The sequence below is a fragment of the Quercus suber genome, unplaced genomic scaffold (assembly GCF_002906115.3).
Source record: "Quercus suber isolate HL8 unplaced genomic scaffold, Cork oak 2.0 scaffold_372, whole genome shotgun sequence".
Taxonomy (NCBI): Eukaryota; Viridiplantae; Streptophyta; class Magnoliopsida; order Fagales; family Fagaceae; genus Quercus; species Quercus suber.
Window position 1 is genome coordinate 471,795 of NW_027069824.1, and position 27,561 is coordinate 499,355.

Here is a 27,561-nt window from a genome sequence, read left to right on the forward strand (position 1 = left end):
TTGCAGATTCCATGTTTTTTGTGACTGGTATGACTGGGTGAAGGTCCAAGTTCAATTAAACAATAGGTGGTTCAATAATGGTACGATAAAAAAGGACCAGGTTTTCCACCCATGTATAAAGCCCGAAGTTGATAGAGTGAACTTCACCCATAAAAAAAATTAATGCACAGGATTCCCCCATAAACAATTCTGACACTTTCATTTTATAAACATCTGTTATGCTTGACTAAGCAAGGCTTCAAACAAGTGTGAACTCTCACTAATTCAAACAAGCACGAATACTAACGCACAGTACGAATTGTTCGCTTCAAATGTTTCTCGATTAGCCGAACAGGAATAGACAGTCCATAATAATTTTGCAAGATTACACCATGCTTTTCTCCAAATTTAAAATAAAATACCTCCGCAAGAATGCAACTAGTGTTTAACAGGTGGTTTTTGTTGGAGATAACAAATTAGTGCACTGAAGCTCTTAATAAAGAGACACGGGTGAGACAAGCAATCATAAACAACAAAAATAAGTAGTTAGCAGTTACATGTCACCCTCCTTAACCAAACCACAGAACTTTTCCAAAACATGAAACATTCTCAATTTCGCAATGAACTGTTATGAGAACTGAACAATTAAAAAAAATACTCATAAGAAACTCTACTCTCCATATTATACAGATATATACACCATAGGGGCAAGACAGAATCCACTTCTGCCACTATTTATCCCCACACTGATTGGCACTTCTGCTTCCATTTAGACTCCCTGATCTTTTGGGTTCAGCATAACCTGGCACTACATTTGGTGTCTGAACAACTGGAACATTTAGGGGCCTAGACATATACGGGGACCAATACTGCCCGACCGAACCTGAACTTGAAGTTGGGGGACTTGAAAGCTGGTTTGGCTTAAGGGAATTAGTAGCACCATTTGCTCCCTTATCTACCTTGTGCTCTAACTCTTGACGGTTAGAGTGCAGTTGATTGATGTTTGTTCCTCGAGTGATGTTCTGATTGTTGTCTCGTACTACATTAACAGCTGGAATATTTAGAGGCTGAGACATATATGAGGACCAAACCTGCATGACTGAATTCTCACTTGAAATTGCGGAACTTGAAAGCTGGTTTGGCTTTAAGGAATTAGTAGCACCATTTGCATCCTCATCTACTATGTTGTGCCCTAACTCTTGACGAATAGAGTGCAGTTCATTGATGTCTGTTCCTCCAGTGATATTCTGACAAGGAATGCTTTGAGGCTTGGGCATATATGGGGACCAATACTGATGACGGATTGAACTCACATTTAATGTTGGGGAACTTGAAAGCTGGTTTGGCTTTAGGGAATTAGTAGCACCATTTGCACCCTTAACAACCTTGTGCTCTAACACTTGATGTTTAGAGTGCAGTCGATTGATGTCTGTTCCTTGATGGTTGTCTCGCACTACATTTGGTGGAATATGTAGGGGCTCAGACATATACGAGGACCAAGCCTGCATGACTGAACTCGCACTTGAAGTTGGGGGACTTGAAAGCTGGATTGGCTTCAGGGAATTAGTAGCACCATTTGCGCCCTTATCCACCCTGTACTCTAAATCTTGATGAGAGTGCAGTTGATTGATGTCTGTTCCTCGAGTGATATTCTGATTGTTGTCTCCCTCTACATTTAGTGGCTTAACAACTGGAATATTTAGAGGCAGAGACATATATGAGGACCAAACCTGCGTGACAGAACTTGCACTTGAAGTTGGGGGACTTGAAAGCTGGTTTGGCTTTAGGGAATCAGTACCACTTGCATCCTTATCTACCCTGTGCTCTAACTCTTGATGGTTAGAGTGCAGTCGATTGATGTCTGTTCCTCGAGTGATATTCTGATTGGAGTCTCGCTCTACCTTTGGTGGCTTAACAACTGGAATATTGGGAGGCTGAGACATATAAGGAGACCAAACATGCATGACTGAACCCCCACTTGAAGTTGGGGGACTTGAAAGCTGGTTAGGCTTTAGGGAATTAGTAGCACCATTTGCATCCTTATCTACTTTTTGCTCTAACTCTTGACTGTTAGAGTGCAGTTCATTGATGTCTGTTCCTTGTGTGATATTCTGATTGTTGTCTCCCCTAGGACCAGAAGCTCCAATTGTAGCCTGAGCTTGCCAAAATGCAGGTGGTTGGTTCAACACTGGGTTAGAGGGCCCTTGAGAGTTACCTCTACTTTCAGCTTCCTCTTTTACTCTAGCCTGATGACCCATGTCTGGAACCTCGTCTGGTTTATTAACTTTAATTTCCTGCAGCTTTTCTCTCTCCAATGAAGAATTCCCTTCAACTAAATCACCTTTAGGGGCTGAAGAACGACCTGAAGCAATCACAGTTGTGGGAAATGCTCTCTCTGGAGGAACAGCTGGAGTATAATTAGATGGGAGTAGGTCATCCCAATTCTCTAACAACTCCTTGTAGACCTTACGGAGGGTGACCTCAGTGAGGCCTGTCACCTTACAAATCTCTGCCTGGGTTTTGCGTTTGTCTTCTAGTTGGCAGGCCAAATAAATAGCGGCAGCAGATATGCTTATGGGGTTCCTCCGAGTGCAGAAGCACTTATTAATAACAACTTCTCCAATGTGAGTTGCAAGCTCCTACAATAATATGCAGGACCACAGTCAAATTTGATCAAGAGAAAAAGAGGGGCATAAAATTCTCCCTAGAGTGAACTTATATTTAAAGCAGTTGGCAGTTTTATATCACATCAAATTTCAACACTACCGATATGAATCACAGACCATTTCCTGTAAGGAAACTTCACATTACAATAAACCCGAGTAGATGATTAGAGAAAAATGCAGAAATGCCAGTGCAGCAATTAAAAACTTTCCAAATGTGAACTGACAGTGGTCTGCAACCAAAAATGCCCTCCTATCATCCAAAAATGCCAGGATTTATTTTTTAGAAATAACATTATGCACCATGTAATAGCCAAGAAGAAACTAACAAGATAGATTTAGAATCTTGCAACCATGTGGATTAAAAAGTTTTTGCAATATTCCTCTTTTGTTATTACTATTTTTTTTCTCCTTTCTTAGTCTTCCAACTCCTCCACCCATTCTAACACAATTTTCTTTTCTCCAACTTGATTTGTTTTCCCGACATTTTTCAGCTGCATATTCCTGTAATCTTCCTATTGTATGATTACCACATGCCCACTTGTTTATCAAGGCTATGGTGCCTTTTCCAATTCATTCAAAGTTACTGCTCAGGATCAAGAAGGTAATCTGCACTCAAACCCATGTACCTGAGCAGATTTGTTGAGTTGGAGAAGCGTGCAAAACCGTGGCATGTGGACTGATATGGAATTGCTGTTAATGGGCTGACTTAGTTGTAGCGCTTCACCAAGTATCTTGATGTACTTCCCAATCTCCTTCTGAGGTACATTGGCTGCAATTGAAATTTCCTGGCACATATAAAGTCAGATGCCAAATCAGAGATGCTCTAAACTAGAAAGAATTGGTAAGAATTACTACAATTAACAAATACAACACATAGAGGATGAATCTATATAAGCAACCTTTCACACTAATCTCAAGGGACAAAAGATTAACCATTGCAAGAAAGATCCTCATCTGAGAACTTTAAAAAATTTATTTATAAAAAAATGACTGAAAAGCATTAAAAATCCCACAGTCAGCACCAGAAAACGCATATGATTAAAGAAAATGAGAGTCTGAGAGTATATTTGTAATGCTACTTGGGTACTGTGTTGCTATATTTTGAGAAGGAAACTGTTTTCTATTGCCATTGAAAAACATCAGCCACAATATAAATAATTTCCCATGTGACAAAACACAAATATTGGTTAAAAGTGACAACAACAACTATATAGTGAATGCTGGAAAGAAATTTGGAAACAGCTTCTAGATTTTTACTTTAAAGAAACGAATCATCTAGAGTAATGTTGATCATTAGCTGATTTGGAAATGTAATTCCTAGACTATCAATAATAACAACAACAAAGCCTTAGTCCCAAATCTTTGGGTTTGGCTATGGATCCTCAACAAGATTAGTAAGAGCCGGCTACATGTATTCTTTTCCTCCATTCTATTTTATCTTAAGTCATAGCCTCCGTTACTTCCTTAATTGACGTATCTTTTTTAACTACTTCTACTGATATCTTTTGCCTTCCTCTACCTTTTTATGTTCCCTCAACTTAAATCCAACTTTAATTCCTAAACTATCATGTAGGTTTGAAACCAGCTTGTCTAAACACCATTAGTAATTTTCTGGGAAATGACTTCCATTTAGACCAAAATGCACAAGTGATGACCATAAACTAAAATCGAATACCGCGTCTAGAAAGAAAATAATCTCATTGCTTGTGATGAAAAGTGAAAGCGAAGCAATCAGCTATACCACTGGTCATGCAGATTGCAGAGTGCCTGCACTTATAATAACAGCCTGCTGCTTATCACTGTTTCTCTCTTCAAGGCAACAAAATAGTAGTAGCTAGTGTGGTACTGACAATTCAAATGAGGAATAACATTAATCCAGCAGTGAGAAACGCTTCGCTTAGCAATGTTTTCTCGAGGCACATTGTGTGTTATTATGTCACTTAATTAAGAAAACTATTTAAACACGCCTCGTAACTCAACTGACACGATACGTACAGGTTCAAATTATCAAAAAGAAAACCCATTTAAACAAATAAGCGTAAATAAAAGGCAAAACATTGAAACATAATTAATTTGACTTTGATTCATTGAATATCTCATGATTAGACAGAGAAATAGTAATAATTGGGAGAAAATAGAGACCTGGAGTGTTCTGGGCTCTTGGGCCTCCCTAATGGCTTGGACAAGCGCAGCAGTGGCGAGTGCCTCCACGCTCCGATTCCTCAAACAAGTAGCGGAGCAACAATCCCTAAATAGCTGAAACGCGTGGTCCGATATCTCGTACTCCAACCCGAGAATCGACGCCACGTCGATAATCTGCATGTACGCCCTGAGATTATCGACCACGACGGTCGACGACGAAGAGGACGAAGAAGAAGATTCGAGAGTTCGCTCGAGCTCGGCGAGGTGGCCGGAGAAGGAGAGAGAGGAGCGGAGGAAGAGGGGGTTGGGCTCGATGGACCAGGTAGAGAAGGCGGTGATGAAGCCGGTGGGCTCGAACGGGTCGTTCTCGTCGTTTTCGAGGTGGGAGGGGAGGTCGGAGGTGACGAGGCAGAGAGGGTTGTCTTGGAAGCGGAGGTGGAAGAGGTGGTGAGGCTGGGATTGACGCTCCTCTATGACGTGGCCGCAGGAGGCGCACTCCGTTATCGACCGGCCTGAGCTCGTGGTGGCGCACCGCACCTGCGCCGACGGGCAGTATGGGCACTTCATTTTTGGAAGTGATGAGTGAGGTTTGTTTGGGTTTGGGTTTGGGGGAACTCCAAAATGACCCGGGAGGGATGGGGCCCGGGTATGGCCTATGGGGCCGATTTGGCTACTTGCTAATCGGGTCAAGTAGTGACCAGTGAGTCACCCCAGACCCAATTCATGACCCGTGTGATGTCGACGATCTCCTTTTCATTTATAGCCTCAGCTTGAGAAAATGTTTGTTTATGTTCGTTTTTTTTTTTAGTAATTAAACTAAGCTTAAATCCAACTTTATGTTTGATTATTAAACAAGTTTAGTTTAAACATGTGTTCGTGAACAAGAGTACTCGAATTAACTATATATATATATATATATATTTTTTTTTTTTGTTTTTGGTGAAAAGGATAATGCATTTACAAAAACTAACTATCATCCACAACAGAGGCTACATCACAAAAATACACAATACCAGCAGAATCTAAATTAAGAAGGAACGCTACATCAGATGGGGGTTCCATGAAAATGGTAAAATCCTGTGTTAGAGAGGCTCCCGTGCGTGCCAACGCATCAGCACACATGTTCGCCTCTCTATAGCAATGTTGAATACGCACCAAAGGAATCTTTTTTATCCCTTCTCTGCAATCAGCTACCAAAATGCCAACACCATTTGGGTTCTCCGTATCTTTCTTCAAGAGGTCAATGTCAAGTTTTGCATTAAGTTCAACCACAACTGCTGGAACTTTAAGAGATATGCAGAGCCGAATACCATCTCTTAATGCCTAAAGCTTCGCTGCAACACTAGTAGCATAACTAATGGCTCTTGTGTATCCTTCATCCAGTCACCATTTTCATTATGAATCAATCCACCACCTCCAGCCAGGCCGAGGTTTCCCATGGATGATCCATCCAAATTCAACTTCATCCAACTGAATGGGGGTGGCAGCCACCTTATTTGAATTTTTGTTTTAGCTTTGACATGCTTCTCAGTGATCCCCAAATACGCCATTTCAGCAGCTTTGGCCAATGTCTCGACCTTTAAATCTTTTTGTGTGGCTGAGTTCCCAAACACCAGATTATTCCTATGTAACCAGAGAGCCTAGACAGCAATGAGAAATATAATAGCCCAATCTAACTTAGTAGCATTACATTGTTGCATCAATTTGCAATTAATTCTTAGCCACACCATAAGTTGGGTATCATAAAAGGAAGTAGCAGAGCACGGGGGAGAGAAGGAATTCCAAAATGATTGAGCCTTAGGACAATCTCTTAATGCATGGATAATCTTTTAGGGGTAGAATTACAAGCTGGATACAGTGGGGAAATGTTCATACCTTTATTAGCAAGAAGTGCGCAGACCGGGATGCTATCATGACTGCATTGCCAAAGAAAAAACTTTATTTTAGGAAGGGTTGGAACTTTCCAAATTCGCTTCTTGTTGTAAGGCCAGTTCATTGGCTTGAGATCATTTGCATTTGCTATATGATATGCATCTTTGAGCTTGAAATCTCCACTTGGGGATAGACCCCATGATAATCTGTCCTCTCTTTGATTAGAAAATGGAATAGGGGTGGCTTTCTTGTCCAGCATAATGGATTTGCTGAAATCAAAAGATAATCCCTCCCACTTCCAGCCAAAAAAACTTGCCACATCCTTCAATATGTTATCCTCCTCTCATCTATTAAGCGGACCACAAATGTGGCTTCTAAGAGTGCCCATGTCCATCCATTTATTATACCAAAGAGACAGACCACTATTACTTCCAACTATCCACTTTGCACCTTTGCTGACAGTGTCTTCTCCTTTCTTGATGCCAACCTATATGGGAGAACAAGAGGTGATATTGAGAAGGTTGGTGGACCTTCTCCTCTACCCACGATACTTGTGTGATAGCACTCGAACCCATAAGGAAGCTTTTTCAAATTTAAACCTCTAATTCAGCTTAGCTAGTATTGTAGTGTTCTTAGGCTTAGCTGCTTGAATACCCAAATCTCCTTCCTCCTTATCCCTCGTGATTTTGTTCCATCCTATAAGATGAAGCTTGTTTTTGCTATCCGATGAGCCCCAAATGAAGTTCCTATTTAGCATGTCTACTCCTTTAAGAATTTTGGGGAGAAGGGCCACACACTGCATAGTATAGTTGGGTATTGTGTATGTCACCGATTGGGTTAGAACCACTCTACTCGCAAAAGATAGGAAATTTGCCTTCCAACCAGCCAGTTTACTTTGGATATAGTCAATAATGAACCCAAAATCTTTTGGTTGACCTTTATGTTTTATAGGAAACCCCAAATATTTCCCAAGGGAAAGGGTAGACTTGAAACCCAACACTTCACTAAGTTCTTCTCTAGTATTCAGCTCCACATTATGGGAGAAAAAGACCCGAGACTTCTCTTCACTTATTTTATGCCCCAAAAGAGAACAAAAGGAATCTAAAAATCCCTAATTGCAATGCAATTTTTTCAGTTTACCTTGGCAAAAAGCATAAGGTCATCCATGAAAAATAAGCGCGAGAAAGCCAGACCACTTTGAGATGATTTGATTGGATTCCAAAGCTTCTCTTTGCATTTATCTTCAATTAAAGCCCCAAACACCTCCATACAAAGGATAAAGAGGTAAGACGATTACGGGTCACCCTGACGGATTCCTTGAGAAGGGTTAAAAGCCTCTAAGGCACCCCCATTGAAAAGAATAGAGACGGTCGAGGAAGAGATGCAGCTCATAATTAGAGAAATTAACTTGCTGGATAATCTGAATATTTAATACTATATATTTATATGTATATTTGTCTAAAAATATATTTATATAGACTTGAAATTTAGTTGTATAAGTTTGTAAATTTTTTTATATGATATAAAATTATTATTAGTTTATCCATAACATAAACATTACATTTGTGGTAAAAATTAATAGGTTTGTGAAGAAGTAAAACATTTAAGTCATGATTTTACTATATATAGGAAAAAAAAAAGTTAATCAAGTAGCTTATGAATAAGCTCGAGCTTACTTGACAAGCAAATGAACCAAGCTTGAACTTGTAATTTTGTTTGTTGAAAAGCTTGAGCTTGACTCATATTTGAAATAAAATTAAATGAACAAGCATGAACTTTCAATACTCGGCTCGGTTTAGCTTGTTTATAGTCCTAATAACAAATGACACATCTTTTGCCACAACTTGCTCACATATTAAGTTGAGTGATTGAAAAAAATAATGAGTCCATGTGGGTCTAAAATTTTACCACTCATAACTCATCATGCAGGTGAGCTGTAGCAAAAATTGTGTCACTTGTTGTGGCACTACTGCACTAGCATTATTAAGAGATTATTTGGATCTTGTTGTATTTTCTGAAGCACTAGAAGGATCCGTATTGAAGTTTTAACAACTCTAACAAATAACAACCTATCAAACACTATTGCAAGAGTACGTTCTGCCTGAAAGGATTCAGCCATTCCCTCCTATGTTATGCAAGGGTGCGTTCTGCCTGAAAGGATTCTTACCAATTTGGATAGGATTAGTAGGAATTTCCTATGGGGCTCTACTGAAGAGAAAAGGAAGATACATCTGGTGGGGTGGAATAAAGTAACAAAATAAAAAACCAGAGGGGGGCTCGGCCTTCATGCAGCCAAAGAACGAAACCTCACTTTAGCAGCGAAGCTGTGTTGGAGAATGAAGAATGAAGGGGAGAAACCTTGGGTCAAAGTACTAAGACATAAGTATTGCAAGAGAGTGGATACTAGCAAAGCGCCAAAATCAAGAACTTGGGCAGCAGTTAATAAGGGAGCTCCTCTATGTGAGAAAGGGTCGAAATGGGTCATTGGTTCCAACAGTCAACTTTCCTTCTAGACAGACAAGTGGTTGGAATTTGGGCCAATCAGAAGCTGTGTGGAAGGACCTCTGAACAAGGGAGAGGAAGGACTTCGAGTCACTGATGTCCAAAATAATGGTATATGGGATTTACACAATATTTCCTTTGAACTGCCCGCCTTCCTAGTTCAAACTATTCGAGCCATCCCTATTCAAGCTGCCTCAAGTAGGGAAGATCATTTATGCTGGATTTATAGTTCGAATGGAGATATTGATTCGAAGAATGCAAATATTTTGGCCACCGGTTCAAGCCCAAACGAGCCCAATTTTGCTGGCAATTGGTGTGGAAGCTAAAAATTTTGCCAAAAATTCAACTGTTTGTGTGGAAATGTCTGCTTATAAGCATTCCCACGAAGTCCATACTTGCTCAAAGAGGTTTTAATGGTGACACGTGCTATGATTGGTGTCATGAGGATCAAGAATCGATTGCTCATGTGCTCAGAGATTGCCTGATTGCAACCAGGTTCTAGGCAGAGTCTAAATGCTCCTCCCAACTCCGAAACTCCTTCGATCTGGACATTTTAGAATGGCTGAGATTGAATGCCTGCTTCTCCTCTCACTTGCCTGGTAAGGGCCACCAATGGGCAACTTTCTTTCTCTTTGGAATCTGGAATCTTTGGCTTTTTAGAAATAAGAGATTATTTGCAGGGCCTTCCTTTTTTAACCTTCGTCAAGCAGTGGAGAATCAAGTTGCTGAGTTTTTTTACTGTGTAATGGATAATGAAACTGCCACAAGATCTTTGAGGGTATCAGTGGGCTGGATTAAACCGCAGCCTTTGTGGTCCAAACTTAACACTGATGGGTCTACGCTTGGCAGCCTGGGCCTCGTAGGTGGAGGAGGATTAATTAGGAATTGCCACGGGGAGTGGATTAGTGGCTTTGCAAGATCTATTCGCTTCACCACAAGCTTGGCTGCAGAATGTTGGGCTTTAAGGGACGGGTTAATGCTGTGCCAAAGACTAGGACTTAATGCAGTGGAAGTGGAAGTGGATGCATCTTATCTTGTTTCCTTACTAGCTAATGCAGCAGTAACTAACTGTGAGATTTCGTCCCTTGTTGATGACTGCAGGGACATGCTGAAGAAAATTCCTCATACTCGGGTTAAGCACTACTACAGGGAAGGTAACAATTGTGCTAACAGGTTAGCAAGGTTAGGCACTGAAATGAAGGAGAGTTTTGTTATTTTTGATACCCCTCCCCCTATTATTGTATCTCTTTTAACTCTGGACAAGCTGGGCTCAACCTAGGAGCGTATTTGTAATGAAGTGGCCTTGCCCACTTAAGTTTTAATATAATATCCAGTTTACCCAAAAAAAAAAAAAACTATCAAACACTATGATTCCTTGAGTCCTACAATCCTAACAAATAACAGCGCTTCAAACACAATAATTATGATATTTATTATGCATGCAACTATACAACCTCCCTGTTACAGTATACAGGTCCCACAACTATATAAAATGCATATAGTTTGGGAAAGATGTTACAAATATTGGATAGAATTCACAATTTTGTAAAAGAAATATTAAACCCATTTAAAGGAATGATCTTATTCTTCTCAAAAAAAGAAAAGAAAAATAATGATCTTATAGTCTAAGTTGCGTTTGAAATTTGAATGATCTTGTGGATGAAATTTTATACCTGTACTATATATATATATATATATATATATATATATATCTATATGTGTTGATTTATTAGGCACATGTAATATCAAAGAGTTATGCGTGGTGACACATGTTCTATATATTAAGCCTAAATTGACCACATGGCTAGCCATGCAAAGATCTTCATTATAAAAGGAGGAGAGAGGCCATTTGGAAAATGGGACTCTCTCTCTCTCTCTCTCTCTCTCTCTCTCTCTCTCTCCTTTTTAATTCTCATAGAATTTTGACCCTTTGAGGGATTATCTCCCTTTGGCCGAGGAGACTCTTCGGAGCACTCTTCCGGACTTTCCTAAGTAGTCCCTCTGATTTGGCTAAGGTGCATTAGACTGAGAACTCCCTTGGCCGAGGAGACTTTTCGGAGCACTCTCTCAGACCTTTCTAGGTAGCCCTTCTAACTTGACCGAGGTGCATTAGACCGAGAACTCCCTTTAGCTAAGGAGACTTTCTAGAACATTCTCTCAGAACTTCCTAGGTACCCCTCTGACTTGGTCGAGGTGCACTAGACTAAGGACTCTCTTTGACATTCCTAGATATACTTTCTTTGATTCTATTAGGAACATACTCTAATCCTTTCAGGTATCTTCTACTGAGCATACCCTTCTAATATCTCATGATATACTTAGTTTTAGCAAAACTTCCTTCAAATAATTGTAGGAAAGTCGATACCACTATATTTTTACCTACTACACTTATTTATTTTGTTTATTGATTAAAAGTCCATCCAGAATACTTAAAAAAGATTAAACATACATTCCCAAATATAAGGTAATCAAATAGATGCTCACATGATATGATACTTATCTTTTACTTTGGAAATTAGGGGGTCGTTTGATATGTTTGTATTTTTTGAAAATACGTGTGGGTGAAAAAGTGTGTGAAAACGCGTATAATGTTATTTAAAAATTGAAAACATGTTGTCAAACAACTCTACCAAACGGGCTAGATGTGTCATATGCAAATTGTTTTTAAGGCTGTGTTTGTTTCGTGTAAAACATTCTCCGGAAAATATGTATTTTCTAGAAATGCTATTTTTCGGAAAAGGAAAATATTTTTAAAGTGTTTGGTTGAATTATGAAAATTATTGTGAAAAATATTTTCATGTGTTTGGATGTATTCTAAAATGCTATTTTCCGGAAAATTTTTCACATTATTACAAAAAATTTCAACATGGCATCCAATTCAACAACAATTTCCGGTAGCAAATTCCGGCAACAACAACAACAACAACAATAATCAGTTCATCCAAAAAAAAAACCAACAACAACAATCAAATTTTTTTTTTTTTTTTTTCGGAGAGACCGAGGATCAGTTCATCCAAAAAAAAAACCAACAACAACAATCAAATTAAAAAAAAAAAACGGAGAGACCGAGGAAGAGAGAGTGTGGAGGCGACGGGTCTGGGTCGGCGACGAGATCTCGGTTCGTGGGTTGCTCTGGGTTCGTCGGTTCGTGGGTTGCTGGGTTCGTCGGTTCGTGGGTTGCTCTGGGTCGAAGGCGATGGGTCGGCGACGAGATCGAGGTTCGTGGGTTGCTCTGGGTTCGTCGGTTCGTGGGTTGCTGGGTTCGTCAGTTCGTGGGTCGAAGGTCGCCGGCGCTTGCTGGTCTGGGTCGTTTCGTCGGTTCGTCGGTTCGTCGTTCGCTGGTCTGGGTCTCTCTCTCTCTCTCTCTTTCTTCGTGCTCTCTCTCTGTGTTTTCCGGAAAATAGCATTTGAAGTGAAAATAGAAGGTGAAATCAATTTCACCCGTGGGAGCTCTGTTTTACGGTCAAAGGGGAAATCAATTTCCGTTGACCCAATTTTCCCAAGCACCCAAACACAGCAATTTTCCGGAAATTGATTTCCGGAAGTGGTTTGAAGTTGAAACAAACACAGCCTAAAAAAGAAAAAGAAACAAATGATGTGATAGGCCAGGGAACTCTAATGTTGTCATTTGTATTGAGATTTCAGGGTTTTTCTCTTCCCCTGAGAATCAAGATTTCAGCCAGTCCATGGTCCACAATGGATGATGGATTTGTTTGGTATCGGTCTATATACTCTCATTGCCTGATATTTTGAATTACTCTTCACATATGGAAAACCAAAATCCTAAAACGAAGAGCTCATTTTGCACCGTAAAATGACATTGAATTGGCAAGTTCGTAAATAACTTAACAAGGGAAAGTATATGTCTGTCTTGTCTATGTGTTCATTTTACTTGGAAGTTGGAACCTGACAAGCGCATGTGTAAGACAAAGAGGTCCTCCGCTCTAAAACACAGCTTCCTATGATTTTTACATCAATGCTGGGAAATTGAACTAAAAAAAATATACAAGATTATACTGCTGCAGCAACACTGCTCCACTGATTAGGACTTGTGTAATGATACAAGAGAGGAGGAATGAATCTGTTCCAAGTTCCAACAAAAATTTCTCTTAACATTGAGGAATATATTCAATTGAAGCTAGCAGAGATACAATCTAGAATAATTTTGGTTCAAGACATTGAGCTTGAATATATATGCTTGTCCATGCTGGTAAGGAACTCCTACTCAAGACAAATTTTCGAAAATTCTTTCACTAGAATTTATATAAATATATCTCATAAAAAATTCCCTTCACTTGATTGATCTACTTGAAAGGTTGTTTCAGTTTACTACCAGCATGAAAATATTGTGACTGCAAAAATTTGGAAGAACAATAACCTAATTAAATACATAGAAGAACCGAGTATGATTTCACCTATCACCGCCTTCACAAACTTTGGGCAGCACATGATCAATTGTGAGTAATCTAAATGACTGAATCCTTGCACCCTCAACATCCTTCACATCATCGATGACCACCTTTCAAGATCACTACTTCCCTGCCTTTCTCTGCCCGCTTCAGACTCTTATGCAATTCTCGTGCAGTCTGGCAATATAGACAGGAAAAGACACAGGAAAAAAGCACGTTAATAAATCTTTACATGTCTGGCTCCAATACATAATGCATAGCAAGAGAGAAGGAAGCACAGGCTTAGATAAATAGAACAGATGAAGATGTGAAAGTATAATAATTTCCAATCTAGTTTTCATGGTAAAAAAATTTGACATTTATGAGTCTCATGAAAAGAACGAATTCTGTAAGTAATTAAAATATGAAAATGATACCCTCATCAATGAACTCCTTTCCTTTAACAATCTTAAAAACAGTTTGAGGGATACTGCACATCTCTACAAATTGCCATTCTTTACATACTAACTCCCACAGATTTGGAAGTATACAAGAAATATCAGTGGCAACTAAATTTGCATGAAATAGATGGCATTTATCAGGTTCGATAATTGATATCTGAGGATAATTCTAGAGGCAATCATTAAAGCACATCTGCTGTCGGAGTGACTTGCAGACACAGAACACAAGTGCAGAGAATAGACCCCAACATGTATTGAAATCAAGTAAATGTAAATAATCAAGATCCTCATAGAATCTATAGCCGTGCTTTGCATGAAGATAACAATTGTGCTTAGAGCTTGATATCACCAAATATTGTCAAGATGGGAAAATGTTTGAGGTCTTCTATTCTAGAAGTTATCTGTATCCACATCACATCAGAAAGCAGGCAAGTACCTACTTGCATTATAGTCCAAATAAACTCCAATACATAATGGTCCATAAGGCTAATCCTATGTTTTCATTTTAGTAATTCATAGTGGTAAAGAGATCAGAGCACCATGAATTTTAACAAAGCAGAGAGTTTTTCTTTGGCTTTCATACCACATTTACCACCTGAGATTTCAAATTGAATTGCATGACTTATCCCTAAGTTTTTGAAACTAGAAACGAAAATTTAGGACAGACAAAACAAGAGCATTGAGAGATGCCCAACAGAAAAAAGTTTAAAACCAAAGGACTCATCTATCTCCATCTTGAATCCTTGGTTGATGAATGTCCCACCTTATCAATTACCTCAATTTTGTGACAGTCAATATGATCTTTGTACACCCAGGGAAAAGTAAAAAAGAGATACAGATTGACCAAAAAAATTGCCAGTATGACACTTCCTCCAACCTATATTACCCCAGATAGGATCTTGAACTCATACAATGTGTTCATCAGTGATCAGTCTCTTACATACTGAACAGCAAGGTCTGTCGATTTACCGACATAGGAAGATAACTTGTCCCACTCCATTCCTTGAATCATAGATTTTCCTTTAGACTATTGAAAATTGAAAAAATAGAAAACAACAAACTATTTCTGTTGTGGCAGGAGCCTGTGCGTTATTTAGAGAATAAGAGAAGATAAATTATAGAATGTTTATTACTTGAAGATTGTAGAAAACTGAGGTTGATTTTAGGACCTTGTACCAGGGCCTTAATCTAGCCCAGTGAACATGTTATGGATCTATATGAGATTAACAAATTTAGGATCGTCTGGCCCAGCTTATCAATGATGTTTAAAATGGATTATTGTAGAGAACAGATAAAACCAGTAGTTAGAGGGAAAGAGAAAATAAATGATAAATCATAGACAGTTCCTACCTGAAAATTGTAAAATTAATGTTGATTTCAGGACTTTGTACCAGGGCCTTAATCTAGCCTGGTGAGCATGTTATAGATCCATTTGAGAGCAACAAATCTAGGGGTCCAGCCTATCAATGATGTTTAAAATGGATTATTGCAGAGAACAGATACACAGGTGCTCATCCACATGCCAACAATTCTAACTTTCTTCTCAGTACTAATTTAGTTAGGTGTATAAATGTTATGGATTGGTCTGATACCCACCATATCCAACATCCGCTTCAAGTACAGTGTTTGAGTTGCTGTTCTTAAGATCGCTTTTCGATTGGATGCCAGCAACTGATTGTTTTAACATTCTTAGTAAAATTCTTAGATTCATTGAACTTGTACTTTTTTTGGTGTTTCTCTTTGTATACATCCACTATGCTAGATTTGTGCCCCTTCCTTTTTCACTTTAATGAATACTTATCTTATAAAGAAACAATATTAGTCCCAAATTTATTGGGGCTACAAGTATACTTTTCTGCCATTCTATTTTATCCTAAGTCATATTCTTTATTACTTCCTTGATTTAAGTATCACTTTTTTACTACTACTAATGTTATTTTTGGACTTTCTCCACCTTTTTTCGTTCCCCCAACTTGAATCAACTAACTCTCTTTCATTGATGTATTAATCACTCTCCTATGAACATGACAAAATGACTCTCTCTCATCTTTTATCAATAGGGGTCACCCTTATCTATAAGTAAATTCCAACATTTTGAACCCTATCCTTTTGTATATTTTCACTTATCCTTATTAAAATTCTCATTTAAACTACTTATTAAAAAAAAAAAAAATTCTCATTTAAACTACACTCATTTTATAAATATGTTGCATCTTAACAGCCCAACATTCAGCACTATAGAGCATAGTTGGCGCGGTTTTATAAAATTTTAACTTAATAGGTATTCTATGATCACACAATACTCTTTATGCGCTTCCCTACTTCTTCTTCTTCTTTTTTATTTTTATTTTTATTTTTTTTATTTTTTAATCTCTTCCTTTACACCGCATATATATTATTTCATCTCATCCATCCACTTAGTCTCTTGTGTACCATAATATGTTTATTCTTCTCCTAGTCATGGTATCTACTATTTCCATTAGTTTCCCCATAAAAGATCCTGCAACTTCTATTCTCTAAGAGTCCCACACCAAAAGGGTATTAACCACTCTTGTTATCAAATAGAACAAGTACGTCAAGTTTCGCAGCTTGTGTTACCCGCATAACCTTAAAACAATGCTCCAGCCCCACCCAGGAAAACAGGGATAAAAATGCTGAATGGGGAAAAAAAAATCATGATTGTTATGTTGCTAAGTAAACTTTTCATAAAAATACATATACATAGTCTTGAAAGAAAATAGTACAATTTAGATTAGATGGATATTCTACATAAATGATGGAGTCCAATAGGAAAAAAGGAGAGAGAAAGGGGAAAACATCCTCAAGCATTCAAGCTAAGATAAACACATACAGCATTGACATAAAATCAAAGTTCCATAGAAACAATAAACTGTCAATTAATTAAATAACATAATCAATCACAAAAATGAAAGTTTCCATACCTAACAACAGGTTCAAAAGAAGTTTTCAAATTGAGATTAAACCGATCAGGCAAAATAGTATCAACAATATCCTCAGGGTAATTGCATATGCATCAAATCCAAGACTAGATGAAATTCGAATCATGTGGCAAAGATTACCCCAATTCCCAATATTACCCAAGGTAAGGTTATTGGAAATGCTTTTTTGAACACTTTCACGGTAGTGTAGACACTAAAGAGTAGGCCACAAGTACTTGTTAGAACAGTTAAATGATTAAATCACCATTTCCTAACAACATGACCTTTTGGGATAAGAGACGAATTTATCACGGTATCAGAGCAGGCGGGTCTTGAGTCGACTAAGCTTACTTCCTAATCCCACTCTTCACCCCTTTCATTGCAAAACTACATAATGTCATTGAGAATCCAAACTCATCCGCTACCACTCAAGATGTAGAACAGTCAAACAAAAACTAACACATTGCAATTCATTCAAGTTTCAAAACATGGCAAGCAGCAAAATCTATTAGAACCCCAATGTGGAATCTGAATTCAACTAAAAATCAAGCTCTAAAGCAAGCACTACAAATTTCAATAACAAATATACACAAAAGAAGTGGATCAAAGAAGGAATACGAACCGTTGATTGGACGGGAGTAGGATCAAGATCAATGGAGCGCACAGACATCTTAGCGATCTCAGTAATAGCATTGTCTCTAACACCAACGACATCACTAGTCAAATCCTCATAGGCAGCCTCAAACGCTTCCTCCCAGAACCTCGGTAATCTGATCCGACGGCTATTCGTGTACACATCCCACATGTGCTTCACCACCTTCTCTCTCTCCTCCATTTCCTATAACAAAAACAAAAACAAACCCAAAACCAAATCCTCCAAATTTCATCAACCAAAATCGAACCCAAGATCCAATTCCAAACACAAAAAAAAGAAAAAAAAGAAAAAAGAAGAAGGCAGAGAGTCAGAGAGAAAGGCTTACGAGGACATCGAGATCATCGTGGATGTAATTATCGAGGTCTTCAGTGAACCGGTTGAGATTTCCAGCGGACCAACGAAGAGTAACGGTTCCCGTAAACATGGACCAAAATGCGAGCAACAAAATCGCCGCCAATGCCCAGAACTTGTACCGACCTTTACCGATGAAACTCGAATCCGAGGTTTCTTTCTTCGCTGTCGTTGTTGGAATAAGCCCATCTTCATCCTTCATTTCGATCAAACCCAAAAAAAAAAAAAAAAAAAAAAAAAAAAANCCTCGGCCCATCATGTAGCAGGCCCAAGGCCCAGGCCGAGGAGCACAGGCTATTCATGGCCAAGGTGAGGGAAAGCCTTTCCTTCCCAATCCACACCGAGGACCACCTTATCCTCGGCCTGACGAAGGTAATTTTGGGGAGAGACTAACCCCAAAGTAAGCTGTCACTCTCACATTTAATGCATTCAACTAACCCCCCCTGGCCGCATTAATGGGGAGGTAACCCCTTGGCAGGATAACGTTGATCAGAGTGAACCACTTGAGTACCGATAAGGCCTCTGATGGGACGGACGGCCAGAAAAAAAGGCAAATACATGATCAACAGATGGAAGGAGGGGATAGGAAGATAAAAACTATAAAAGAAAAGCTAGTAAAGTAAAAGGAGGGGGAAAAAAAAAGAGAGAACAATAAGGCCTCCTCGGCCCGTGGCCGAGGAGCGTCCCCCATCTGTAAATGCACTTTTAGCATTTTTTATAAGAAAAGTACATGCATGGTGATCGTCGGCCAGCACCTAAACCTTTCAATCCACTCTCTATAAATTTATTGTTTGGGCTGGTTGGGCTGAAAACTCCTTCGTATTCAGGGTCAGTCCAAATTGGGTCCCTACATATGTGATTGTTCATTAAAAGATACAAAATGAATAATAAATCTCGATCCAAACTTCAAAATGTATCAACACATTAGTTAGTTTTCCTAGTAAACATGTTCAACCTACTTGCTGGAGATAGCTTTCAATAAACTCTCAAAAGAAGTCTAAGCATTAATAAATCGTTTATCATTTATTTTATTTATTATTTATTTTTGGATTAAAAGGGGATATGCATAGATTAAGAGTTCTTTTTAGTGAATAGATTAAGAATTAATAAGTCCATTACAAAATAATTCAATCATATCAAAAGCTAGCAAGTTCTCCATTATATGTGATTGTTCATTAAAAGATACAAAATGAGTAATAAATCTCGATCCAAACTTCAAAATGTATCAACACATTAGTTAGTTTTCCTAGTAAACATGTTCAACCTACTTGCTGGAGATAGCTTTCAATAAGCTATTGCAATAAAATAGTAGAAGTTCCACTAGCAGGTTAGTTTTCTCACTATTCATTGCCTGAACTACACTCAAGGCATCTACCTCAACAATGAGACACTTAATTCTGATATCTTTAGTAAGGTATTCTGGTGGGGAGTTTCAGGTATCAAGATGCCGTTTTGATAATAAGAAGTCCAGAGTCTTGCAATAAAACTATTAGTGATACCAAGAGGTCTAGCATATCCTTTAACCAATCTCAATGATGATCTCTAATCAAACCCTCTCGACTGGCACTACCAGGATTATCGAAGGTTGATCCATTAGAGTTCAATTTGTATGACCCATCAGGAGTTTATACCTAAATTGCCTATAATTTAGTTGCCATTGTATTTTATTACTCTTTTAGAGCATTCCCATCAAGAGTTTTAAATTTTTTAGCATTTAGCTTCTAAAAACCTAACTTTATAGCATTTAGCACATCACTTTACAATATTCCTATCATCAAAATTTTTATTTTTTTACCATTTCATTTAAATATAATTTCTTTATTATTTTTTATTCTCTCTCTTTCTCTCTTTCTCTCTCTCTCTCTCTCCTACAATAGAAATGAAAACATTAAAAAATTATAACATCTTGCTACAGTGTGCTCTAAAAAATGAGAGCGCATTGTAGTAAGATGTCAAATTTTTTAGCATATGACATCTTTGATGGAGTGGGTTTTTATGGTTTCAAATGCTAAAATTTGCATTTTAGCATTTATACAACCCTTGATGAGAATGCTCAAAAAAAAAAAAAAAATGCTATTTATTTTACTACAATTAAAATGTTTATAAACTAATGTGACAAATAAATGTGATTGGTGCCATAATGTTGAGGAACTAATAAGTTTGTGATGTAGTAAAATTTCTCATTAAGTTTGTGATGTAGTATTTCCTCAAAAAAAAAAAAGGTTTGTGATGTAGTAGAATTTTTATTATCTATATCATTACTTCTTCTTCTTCTTTTTTGATAGAAAACTAAATAGATTTATTGAAGAAAAAATCTCTATCATTACTTAATATTAATAGCGAAATTCTTTAGTTTTTTGAGGGAAAAACCGAGTCTCCCAAAGTTGAGTAACTAGAGCAACTGGATTTAGTAAAGGGTACAAGACTTTATGTGATTCATCGAGATCGACAAGCTAGCTTTCTTCAATTTAATCATGTGACAAGAATATATACACTTGTTAGTACTTAGTAGCAAAAGCTTTACAATTTCATCCGATAATTAGAAAAACAAGTTAATTGAGTTTTAAAATTTTAATTATGGGCATGAATGGCACTTAATGTAAATTTTAATACAAACATTTTTTTTTAATATGAAAACATTTCTATTATAAGATTATTTTGCAGCTTGACGAGAAAGATGTTTTTTTGTGTGTGTTGAGAAACAGCTTGACGAGAAAGATATGAAAGCTTTGATTACAGCCAAAACGGGTGAGAAAAATCAAATTGTTAGTAGACCAATAGAAGTATAGCTTGAAGTACTATTAAATTCGGTTTAGTACTCCTTAAATAGGGAATTTAAGAAAGTGTTAGTAGAAGAAACTGAATCTTTACTGATAATGTGGCTAACTAATAATAACAATCCATCACCTCTGATTTTGAATCTTGCGTATGATTGTAGAAAAATGCTGGAAAACCTATTGCAAGTCACAATTAAGTACATATACTGAAAGCCGAAAAAGGGTGCGAATTTCTTAACTAAGAGGAGAACTCAACAGTTTATCAAAAAATGAAGAAGAGGGGATCTCAACAACAGAAAGAGAGCTGATTTATGATAATTGTCCCAAATTTTTGTCACAATATTATTACAGGGAATATGTGTGTGTTAAAAGGTAAGGGAAAATTATAATAAGAAGGCCTAGAGTAGAGTTTACCCAATGTTTCAGATTAGTCCTACATTTTTAATTTTATCTAGTACAGTTTCAAATTTATAAAAACGTTTCAATTTAAAGCCTCTTTCCATCTTCGTTACTTCATTTCTGTGATTCTGGGAAGTAATAAAGTAGAAAATTAAAATGAGAAACTATGGATAAAAGTCTTTGTTTCACCTAGGAATTATTCATAATTTGATTTGACAACAATGAGCAAATTAAGATGCATGGTACATAGAGAAAGCTCTATTTATAAAGAGAGTTTTATTTAGAAGAAGAAGGTGATTCCCAAAAAAATTGAAACTAATTACCTACATGAGACACAAAGTTTTATCAACACCTTCCCCTCTTCTTCTTTTTTTCTATGTTTTCTACCTCTTAGAATAATAATGGAGGTCAAGAAAGGTTTCAAATTGAAACATGTACATAAGTTTTGAGAGAGAGAGAGAGAGAGAGACCTGTAGGAAACGGCGCAAGGGTCTGGGAGGACCATTTGAAATGGGTGTCTGTTGATTAGAGGAATGCCGCCATGAAACCTTACCATTGCTGCCACAGATGACCTTGCACCCAGGTACAAGAAGCTCTAAGCACCACAAGTCAGGATTCTTTTGCCAAAGCACAAATCCACCAATCTCTTCTCTACTCGTTTTCAACTCTACACACTCGTCCTCCCCTCCTCCTTGTTGAAAATCCGAGGCTCTAATCCTCACATGCCCGGTCACACACATGCTTTGCACTGAATTNGTCTGGTGCTTGAAAACAACGCTTCACGATTCTGAACACCATACTCCTCTCTGTATAACTTTAAAAGCATCATTAAACCTTAATCAATTACAGGACACCAATAAAATGTACCTTTTGTTTTATGTCAAATAAATGTTTAAAATATAAGTTGTAACCCGTAACACCACACGGACAAGGACAAGAGATTTAAAAAATTAACACTCATCTTAAGATATGTTACGGAAAAGCCTCACAGTATCATACATGTACGTCAAAAAGCAATGCAACATTAAACAAAACTCTTAAGCAGCTAAATAAGAAATGTTCTTTGTTTCTTTGATTGTTTGTTTTTTTGGGTGGTTTTATCAACTATCAAAGCGTTGCTTTCCGATTTGCTAGTATCTACACTTAAAAAAAAAAAAAAAAAACTTAATACTCATTAATTACAGTATAAATTATCTAACGGGTCCAAGATTGAAAGTTCGAGCACTAGCATGCTTTTGCTAGTATCTAAATTTTGTTTTTTTAACTTAATACTAATCATTTATAGTATGCATTATCCAACGAGTCCAAGGTTGAGAGTTCGAGAACAAGCACGCTCCATTAATTGAGCGTGGGCAGTGGACTCACTAACATCCACAGATGACCTTGCACCCAGGTACAAGAAGCTCTAAGCACCACAAGTCAGGATTCTTTTGCCAAAGCACAAATCCACCAATCTCTTCTCTACTCGTTTTCAACTCTACACACTCGTCCTCCCCTCCTCCTTGTTGAAAATCCGAGGCTCTAATCCTCACATGCCCGGTCACACACATGCTTTGCACTGAATTTAATGCCGGTTGCCCTCCCGTTGCTGCTGTGTACTGTTGCACTATATATTTCGCTGTTGAAGCTTCCTGTAACAAATGACATGAAATTCAAGTAACCATTACTTATCAGTTTTCACGATCGATTACCGGCAACAAAGAATAATAACATTAGATATATATCTCAAATTAATTTGAAGCATTTAAAATAAAGATGGTGGCATTTAATCTTTTATATATGTGGCACATTTAGTCCTATACTCATTGTGAATCCTAAAGTTTACCAATTAAAAAACTAGATTGATGAATTTCTTTGCTATCATTTTAGAGCATTATAGCTCAATTGTCACCTGTTGGTGTTTCCAACTGAGACGTCTAGAGTTCAAATTCCCCATCCTCCGTTGTAACTATTGAATTTTCAAAAAAAAAAAAAAGTTGTTAAATTCAACTATGTATTCCATTGATTAATACAAATACTTAACACAATGAAATAAATTAAATTAAATTAGAGAACCTAAATTACAATGCATAAAAAAAACCTTTATTAAGTTTTGTCCTTGTACAAGCATCCCATGCCAAGAAAAAAAAAAAAAATAGTGCAGCAAATTTTCCCTTGTATCCTGATCAGCCCAAAGAAAAGAAAAGTCGATGCATTTGAAGAGAAGACCACTCTAAAATGCTTTTGGAAGATTATATATGATCGATTCTTTTCTTTAGGCAAAGAACAGGACAAAGTGATAGCATATATATATAATATGGGGTTGTGATGTATATAATGAAAATGTGGTACGTACAATTGAACAATCTTTGACAGGACGGTGGATAGAGTGACCCAATTGGACCTGAAGGGGAATAAGTGGGGATCCAACCAGGTAAAGCAGGAAACGTAGCTCGTTAAAGCGACCAGCAATGATTGGAGATGATGACCATTTGTTGTTTGTTTGAGCTTTCATCCATGTTTGCATGTTTTCCCATCGTATTGTTACATTACTCCCCATGCTTGTGAACATTTCTTCTGGTATAGGGACCTCAAGAACTGTCTCAAGGCCATCTTCTCTATCAATATTCGGACAAAGTCTCCTCATGTAATTTAGTCCCACAGAGAGAAAGAGATGTGGAAACTGGAAAGAAGATGGTTAGGTTGGAGAGGCAAGAAGGAGAGAGAGAGAGAGAGAGAGAGAGAGAGAGGCTTAAACGTCTTTGTTTTTAGGGAAAAAGTAAAAAAAGAAGAAAAAAGAAAAAAAAAAGAGGTGCTAAGAAGGTAAACGGGAATGAGAGGGCCTCCTTGGTCGTAGGTGTCGTGTGGGTAAAATTTATGCGAGGATTTGATTGGTTAAGTTTCTATTCTACGGGTCCAAGCCCAACAAATAGCAAGTTATTTTTGTCCTCAGTCTTCGCTGGACTGGCTAAAGACTCAAAAATTTACTTTAACAAGAGAAACAAACAAAAACGAGAGGCAAAAAAACTAGCTCACAGTATGTTCCAAAAAAGGTTGAGAATAAACAACATTTCTGTTATAAGAATGGACCTTGTACTCTGTTAAATAAACAAAACAATGCAAATGAACTTTATTTATTAATTTATTTCTTTTTATAATAAGAAACAAAGCAAATGATCATTACAAAACAAGATGGAATGCCCCAAAAACTTGATAAATGAATCAATTAATGACTAAATATAACACTTTTAACAAGCAAAGCACAATGACATGTATTTCCATAAGAGCAGTGTTTATTTTCATATATTCACTTACACAGTTGATAATGTCTTAAAATGTATATTTATTATATATCTATTTGGGTATTATCTCATTATTATGTTTTTGTATAATTAAGTTATGATTTGCACCTTGTACTCTGTTAAATAAACAAAACAATGCAAATGAACTTTATTTATTTATTTATTTGTTTTTAGGGCAAAATTTAGGTACAGTTCCTTAGGTGCAGTATCTTAAGTTTCCCACTTAAATTTTAGCCACGTTTATTTATTTAAACACTGAACAAACGGTGTTACAACTTATAGCTCTTTCCGTTTTTTTCCCTTGTATCAAAAGAATCAAAAACCTATTTAGAAGTAAGAAAATCCCATCACCTCAATCTGAGAAATCTTTGATCTCACAACTTACAAGAAGAAATTGACTTTTTGTAAAATTCACAACCCTTCAACAATCCTAATCTCCCAAAAGAAACAAAAAAAAAATCAATCTTTCACAAACTTCACAATCCCATATCCCTTTCTGTGAAAATAAGAGAGAGAAAGAAAAATGCAACAATGGCGATGGGCAAGTTCAAGAGGCAATTCCATGCACCTCCTCCACCACCATCACAACCTACACCCCTTCTCCTCCTCCCCTTACTCCTTCACCGGCGGAGATTGTAATTTTCCATGCAAGTGAGATTGTTGTGATGAGAGACTTGATGTGGATCATCTTGACAGCGGAAGTGATGGGCATGGCCATGGCCATGGACTTGGTGCCTTTGCTTAGATCGCAGGTTGTGATGCAAAACATGAGTCAGACTGGCGGTCGGAGATGAGAGTCAAGCTCCTTACTTCTTCATCCTCATCTTCTTCATGAGTCGGAATCTATATCCTCATCTTCTTCATCTACACCTTCCCTTTCTTCTGGAACTAAGTTGAAACCTATCGGCCTCCATGACCCTTTTGTGAAATTGACTCCCTTTTGTCACAAATTAGATCCAACTCACTTCAGTTTTGTGAAATCAATTATGGTCCATATGATCTTTAGCATTGTTGATTTGAGTGGTGATGATGATAATGTTAACGAGGTTTTGGTGGATGTATTGGGTGGTGGGATGGTGGATTAGCTTGATTATAAGAAAGAGTGTGAGAGAGTGGTTTGACTTTGAAAAGTGCTTTGAAACGTGAGTGTAGGGGAAATAAAGATGGATGAAAGTTTTTTAAGTTAACGCCATTTGTTCAATGTTTAAGAAAATACACGTGGCTGAAATTTAAGTAGGGAACCTAAAGTACTGCACCTAAGGTACTGTACCTATGTTTTGCCATTATTTTTATAATAAGAAACCAAACAAATGATCATTACAAAACAAGATGGAATGCCCCAAAAACTTGATAAATAAATCCATGAATGACTAAATATAATACTTTTAACAAGCAAAGCACAATAACATGTATTTCCATAAGAGCAATGTCTATTTCATATACTCACTTACACACATAGTTGATAATGCCTTAAAATGTATATTCATTATATATCTATTTGTGCATTATCTCCTTATTACTATGTTTTGTATAATTATGCTATGATTTGCATTAATTCATATTATTTATTTTTACATAATTTCTTGAATAAAATGTTATTCATTGCATGTAATTATATATATATATATATATATATAATAAAAAAAAAAAAAGAAGATCAGAAAATCATGTGAAATATGAGCTTATAAGATTTTGTGGGAGAATAGAGATTGAACTAAAACTAAAAAGGAGCTAAAGGACCATTAATATCATGATTAAATGTCTAAGGAGGTGCAACTGGAGTGCTTGGGTTGTTTACCATGTTTGGAAGGCTTAAACTAAGGAAAGAAATCGAAAAGACTTAATCAACAAAGGAAAAATCAGATTTGAGCACTCATTAGTATTTTGGGCCTATCTCTCTTTTAAAAAATCCAATGGACTCAAGGTTAGATGGGCTGGAACTGTGACTTAAATCTCTACAACTTTCTAGTTTTGAGTTTTTCAAAATTTACACTTTTTGAAGGACTAAATTAACCCATAAGTGGCCGATGAAAATCTGGTCAACGAAATTTAAATAGTCAAAGAGTTTTTGTTTTTTGTTGCTCTCTTTTATGTTAGGGTTTTGAATGTGGGTTATGGGAAACAGATTTTGACGCAAAACTTGTTTTTTCTTATTGTCTCATGGTAGCCTAAGTTCTCAGCTAGGGCTATGGGTTATGTTTCTTTTATATGATATGATAGTTCATTGTGATTCTTCCTAAGCTTTGAGATGACAATATATATATTTTTTTTTTTGAGAAACAGATGACAATATATTTGATTGTTCAATGAGATTTCTTTTTTATGTATGAGTTCTTCCAAGCTTTCAATAAATTCAATCATATTTTTCTTATTGTTTAGATGATTTCTCATAGTTTCAATTAGAAATTAGGTTTTAAAATTAATGGGTTTTTCTAAAAACTATTTTAATCCCATTGTTAATCTAGGTTATCATGCATTCTTGGATTGTCTTAGTTCATCTGAATCATAGGTTTTTCATTGTCTAAGAAAAATCAGTTATGAAATATATATTTTCTTAGATCACAAAGAATTTTATATCGATATAGAGAAACACCCTGATGCCTTAGTATTTATAATATGGATCTAAACCAATCGTTATTTAATTGCTAACAATCACCAAGAATTTTTTTTTTTTCATCAAAAGTGATGTTTAATTACATTGTTTTTGAATTTACTCTGCTCCTTGTGGTTCAACCTCAGTACTTCGGAAATTATATTACTATAATCTCTTGCACTTGGGAGTGAGCAGGCAATATTACACATACTCACCACTTTTGCACAAAAATCGTGACTTCTAAGTGTATAGTGTGTTTTCATTAGACATTTCTCTTTCCACAATTATTTGTATGAGGTACTTTTGTGCATACTTCATGAGTTCAAGGCAACTTTTGTAGTTCCCACATAAATGTCACCTTTCATTCAAGAAACATGGGCCAAAGTTCATGGCATCTCTCTCCCTAATTCGTTTGAGGGGGAAGTTAGACAGCTTGGAGCTCAAGTAATTTGACAATCCACTTCAAGCAATCAACATGACACAATCTATGACAAGCCATTTTGTGAAGAAATCACACAATGACTTGTCATTTATAAAGAGAACTTTGTTTGGTACA

The 27,561-nt window shown here is 36.9% G+C and overlaps 3 protein-coding genes across 4 annotated transcripts; all 3 read right to left on the minus strand.

The window, feature by feature from the left end:
- Positions 1 to 490: 490 nt before the first annotated feature.
- On the minus strand, positions 491 to 5,575 carry LOC112003493 (plant-specific TFIIB-related protein 1). Its single transcript, XM_024035705.2, has 3 exons — positions 4,788 to 5,575; positions 3,272 to 3,430; positions 491 to 2,618 (listed from the first exon to the last, which is right to left on the minus strand). Exons 1-3 carry the CDS (start codon positions 5,352 to 5,354, stop codon positions 711 to 713), a joined length of 2,634 nt encoding a protein of 877 aa, XP_023891473.1. The 5' UTR covers positions 5,355 to 5,575; the 3' UTR covers positions 491 to 710.
- A 7,677-nt stretch (positions 5,576 to 13,252) lies between these two features.
- LOC112003498 (uncharacterized) lies at positions 13,253 to 18,193 on the minus strand. Its single transcript, XM_024035710.2, has 3 exons — positions 17,930 to 18,193; positions 17,572 to 17,787; positions 13,253 to 13,747 (listed from the first exon to the last, which is right to left on the minus strand). The coding sequence occupies exons 1-3, from the start codon at positions 18,155 to 18,157 to the stop codon at positions 13,667 to 13,669; spliced, it is 525 nt and encodes a 174-aa protein (XP_023891478.1). The 5' UTR covers positions 18,158 to 18,193; the 3' UTR covers positions 13,253 to 13,666.
- Positions 18,194 to 20,843: 2,650 nt separating this feature from the next.
- LOC112003489 (uncharacterized) lies at positions 20,844 to 23,876 on the minus strand. 2 transcript variants are annotated; one of them, XM_065760554.1, is made up of 4 exons: positions 23,467 to 23,876; positions 22,514 to 22,762; positions 21,602 to 21,703; positions 20,844 to 20,909 (listed from the first exon to the last, which is right to left on the minus strand). In XM_065760554.1, exons 1-4 carry the CDS (start codon positions 23,755 to 23,757, stop codon positions 20,859 to 20,861), a joined length of 693 nt encoding a protein of 230 aa, XP_065616626.1. In that variant the 5' UTR covers positions 23,758 to 23,876; the 3' UTR covers positions 20,844 to 20,858. The 2 variants fall into 2 exon arrangements, 1 of the variants encoding a protein (XP_065616626.1); XR_010623852.1 differs by lacking the exons at positions 20,844 to 20,909; positions 21,602 to 21,703 and adding an exon at positions 23,023 to 23,079 and having other exon boundaries at positions 22,677 to 22,762; positions 23,467 to 23,558.
- Positions 23,877 to 27,561: the final 3,685 nt, after the last annotated feature.

Coding starts and splice junctions, on each gene's coding strand:
- LOC112003493 (XM_024035705.2), bottom strand. CDS start 5,354: ATGAAGTGCCCATACTGCCCGTCGGCGCAGGTGCGGTGCGCCACCACG. Junction 3,431..4,787: donor AAGAGCCCAGAACACTCCAG/GTCTCTATTTTC, acceptor TATATGTGCCAG/GAAATTTCAATTGCAGCCAA. Junction 2,619..3,271: donor AACTCAACAAATCTGCTCAG/GTACATGGGTTT, acceptor ATATTATTGTAG/GAGCTTGCAACTCACATTGG.
- LOC112003498 (XM_024035710.2), bottom strand. CDS start 18,157: ATGAAGGATGAAGATGGGCTTATTCCAACAACGACAGCGAAGAAAGAA. Junction 17,788..17,929: donor ACGATGATCTCGATGTCCTC/GTAAGCCTTTCT, acceptor TTTTTGTTATAG/GAAATGGAGGAGAGAGAGAA. Junction 13,748..17,571: donor CTACTCCCGTCCAATCAACG/GTTCGTATTCCT, acceptor CTATATTGCCAG/ACTGCACGAGAATTGCATAA.
- LOC112003489 (XM_065760554.1), bottom strand. CDS start 23,757: ATGAGGAGACTTTGTCCGAATATTGATAGAGAAGATGGCCTTGAGACA. Junction 22,763..23,466: donor CTGTCAAAGATTGTTCAATT/GTACGTACCACA, acceptor CATTTGTTACAG/GAAGCTTCAACAGCGAAATA. Junction 20,910..21,601: donor CCTTGCGCCGTTTCCTACAG/GTCTCTCTCTCT, acceptor GACTTGCAATAG/GTTTTCCAGCATTTTTCTAC.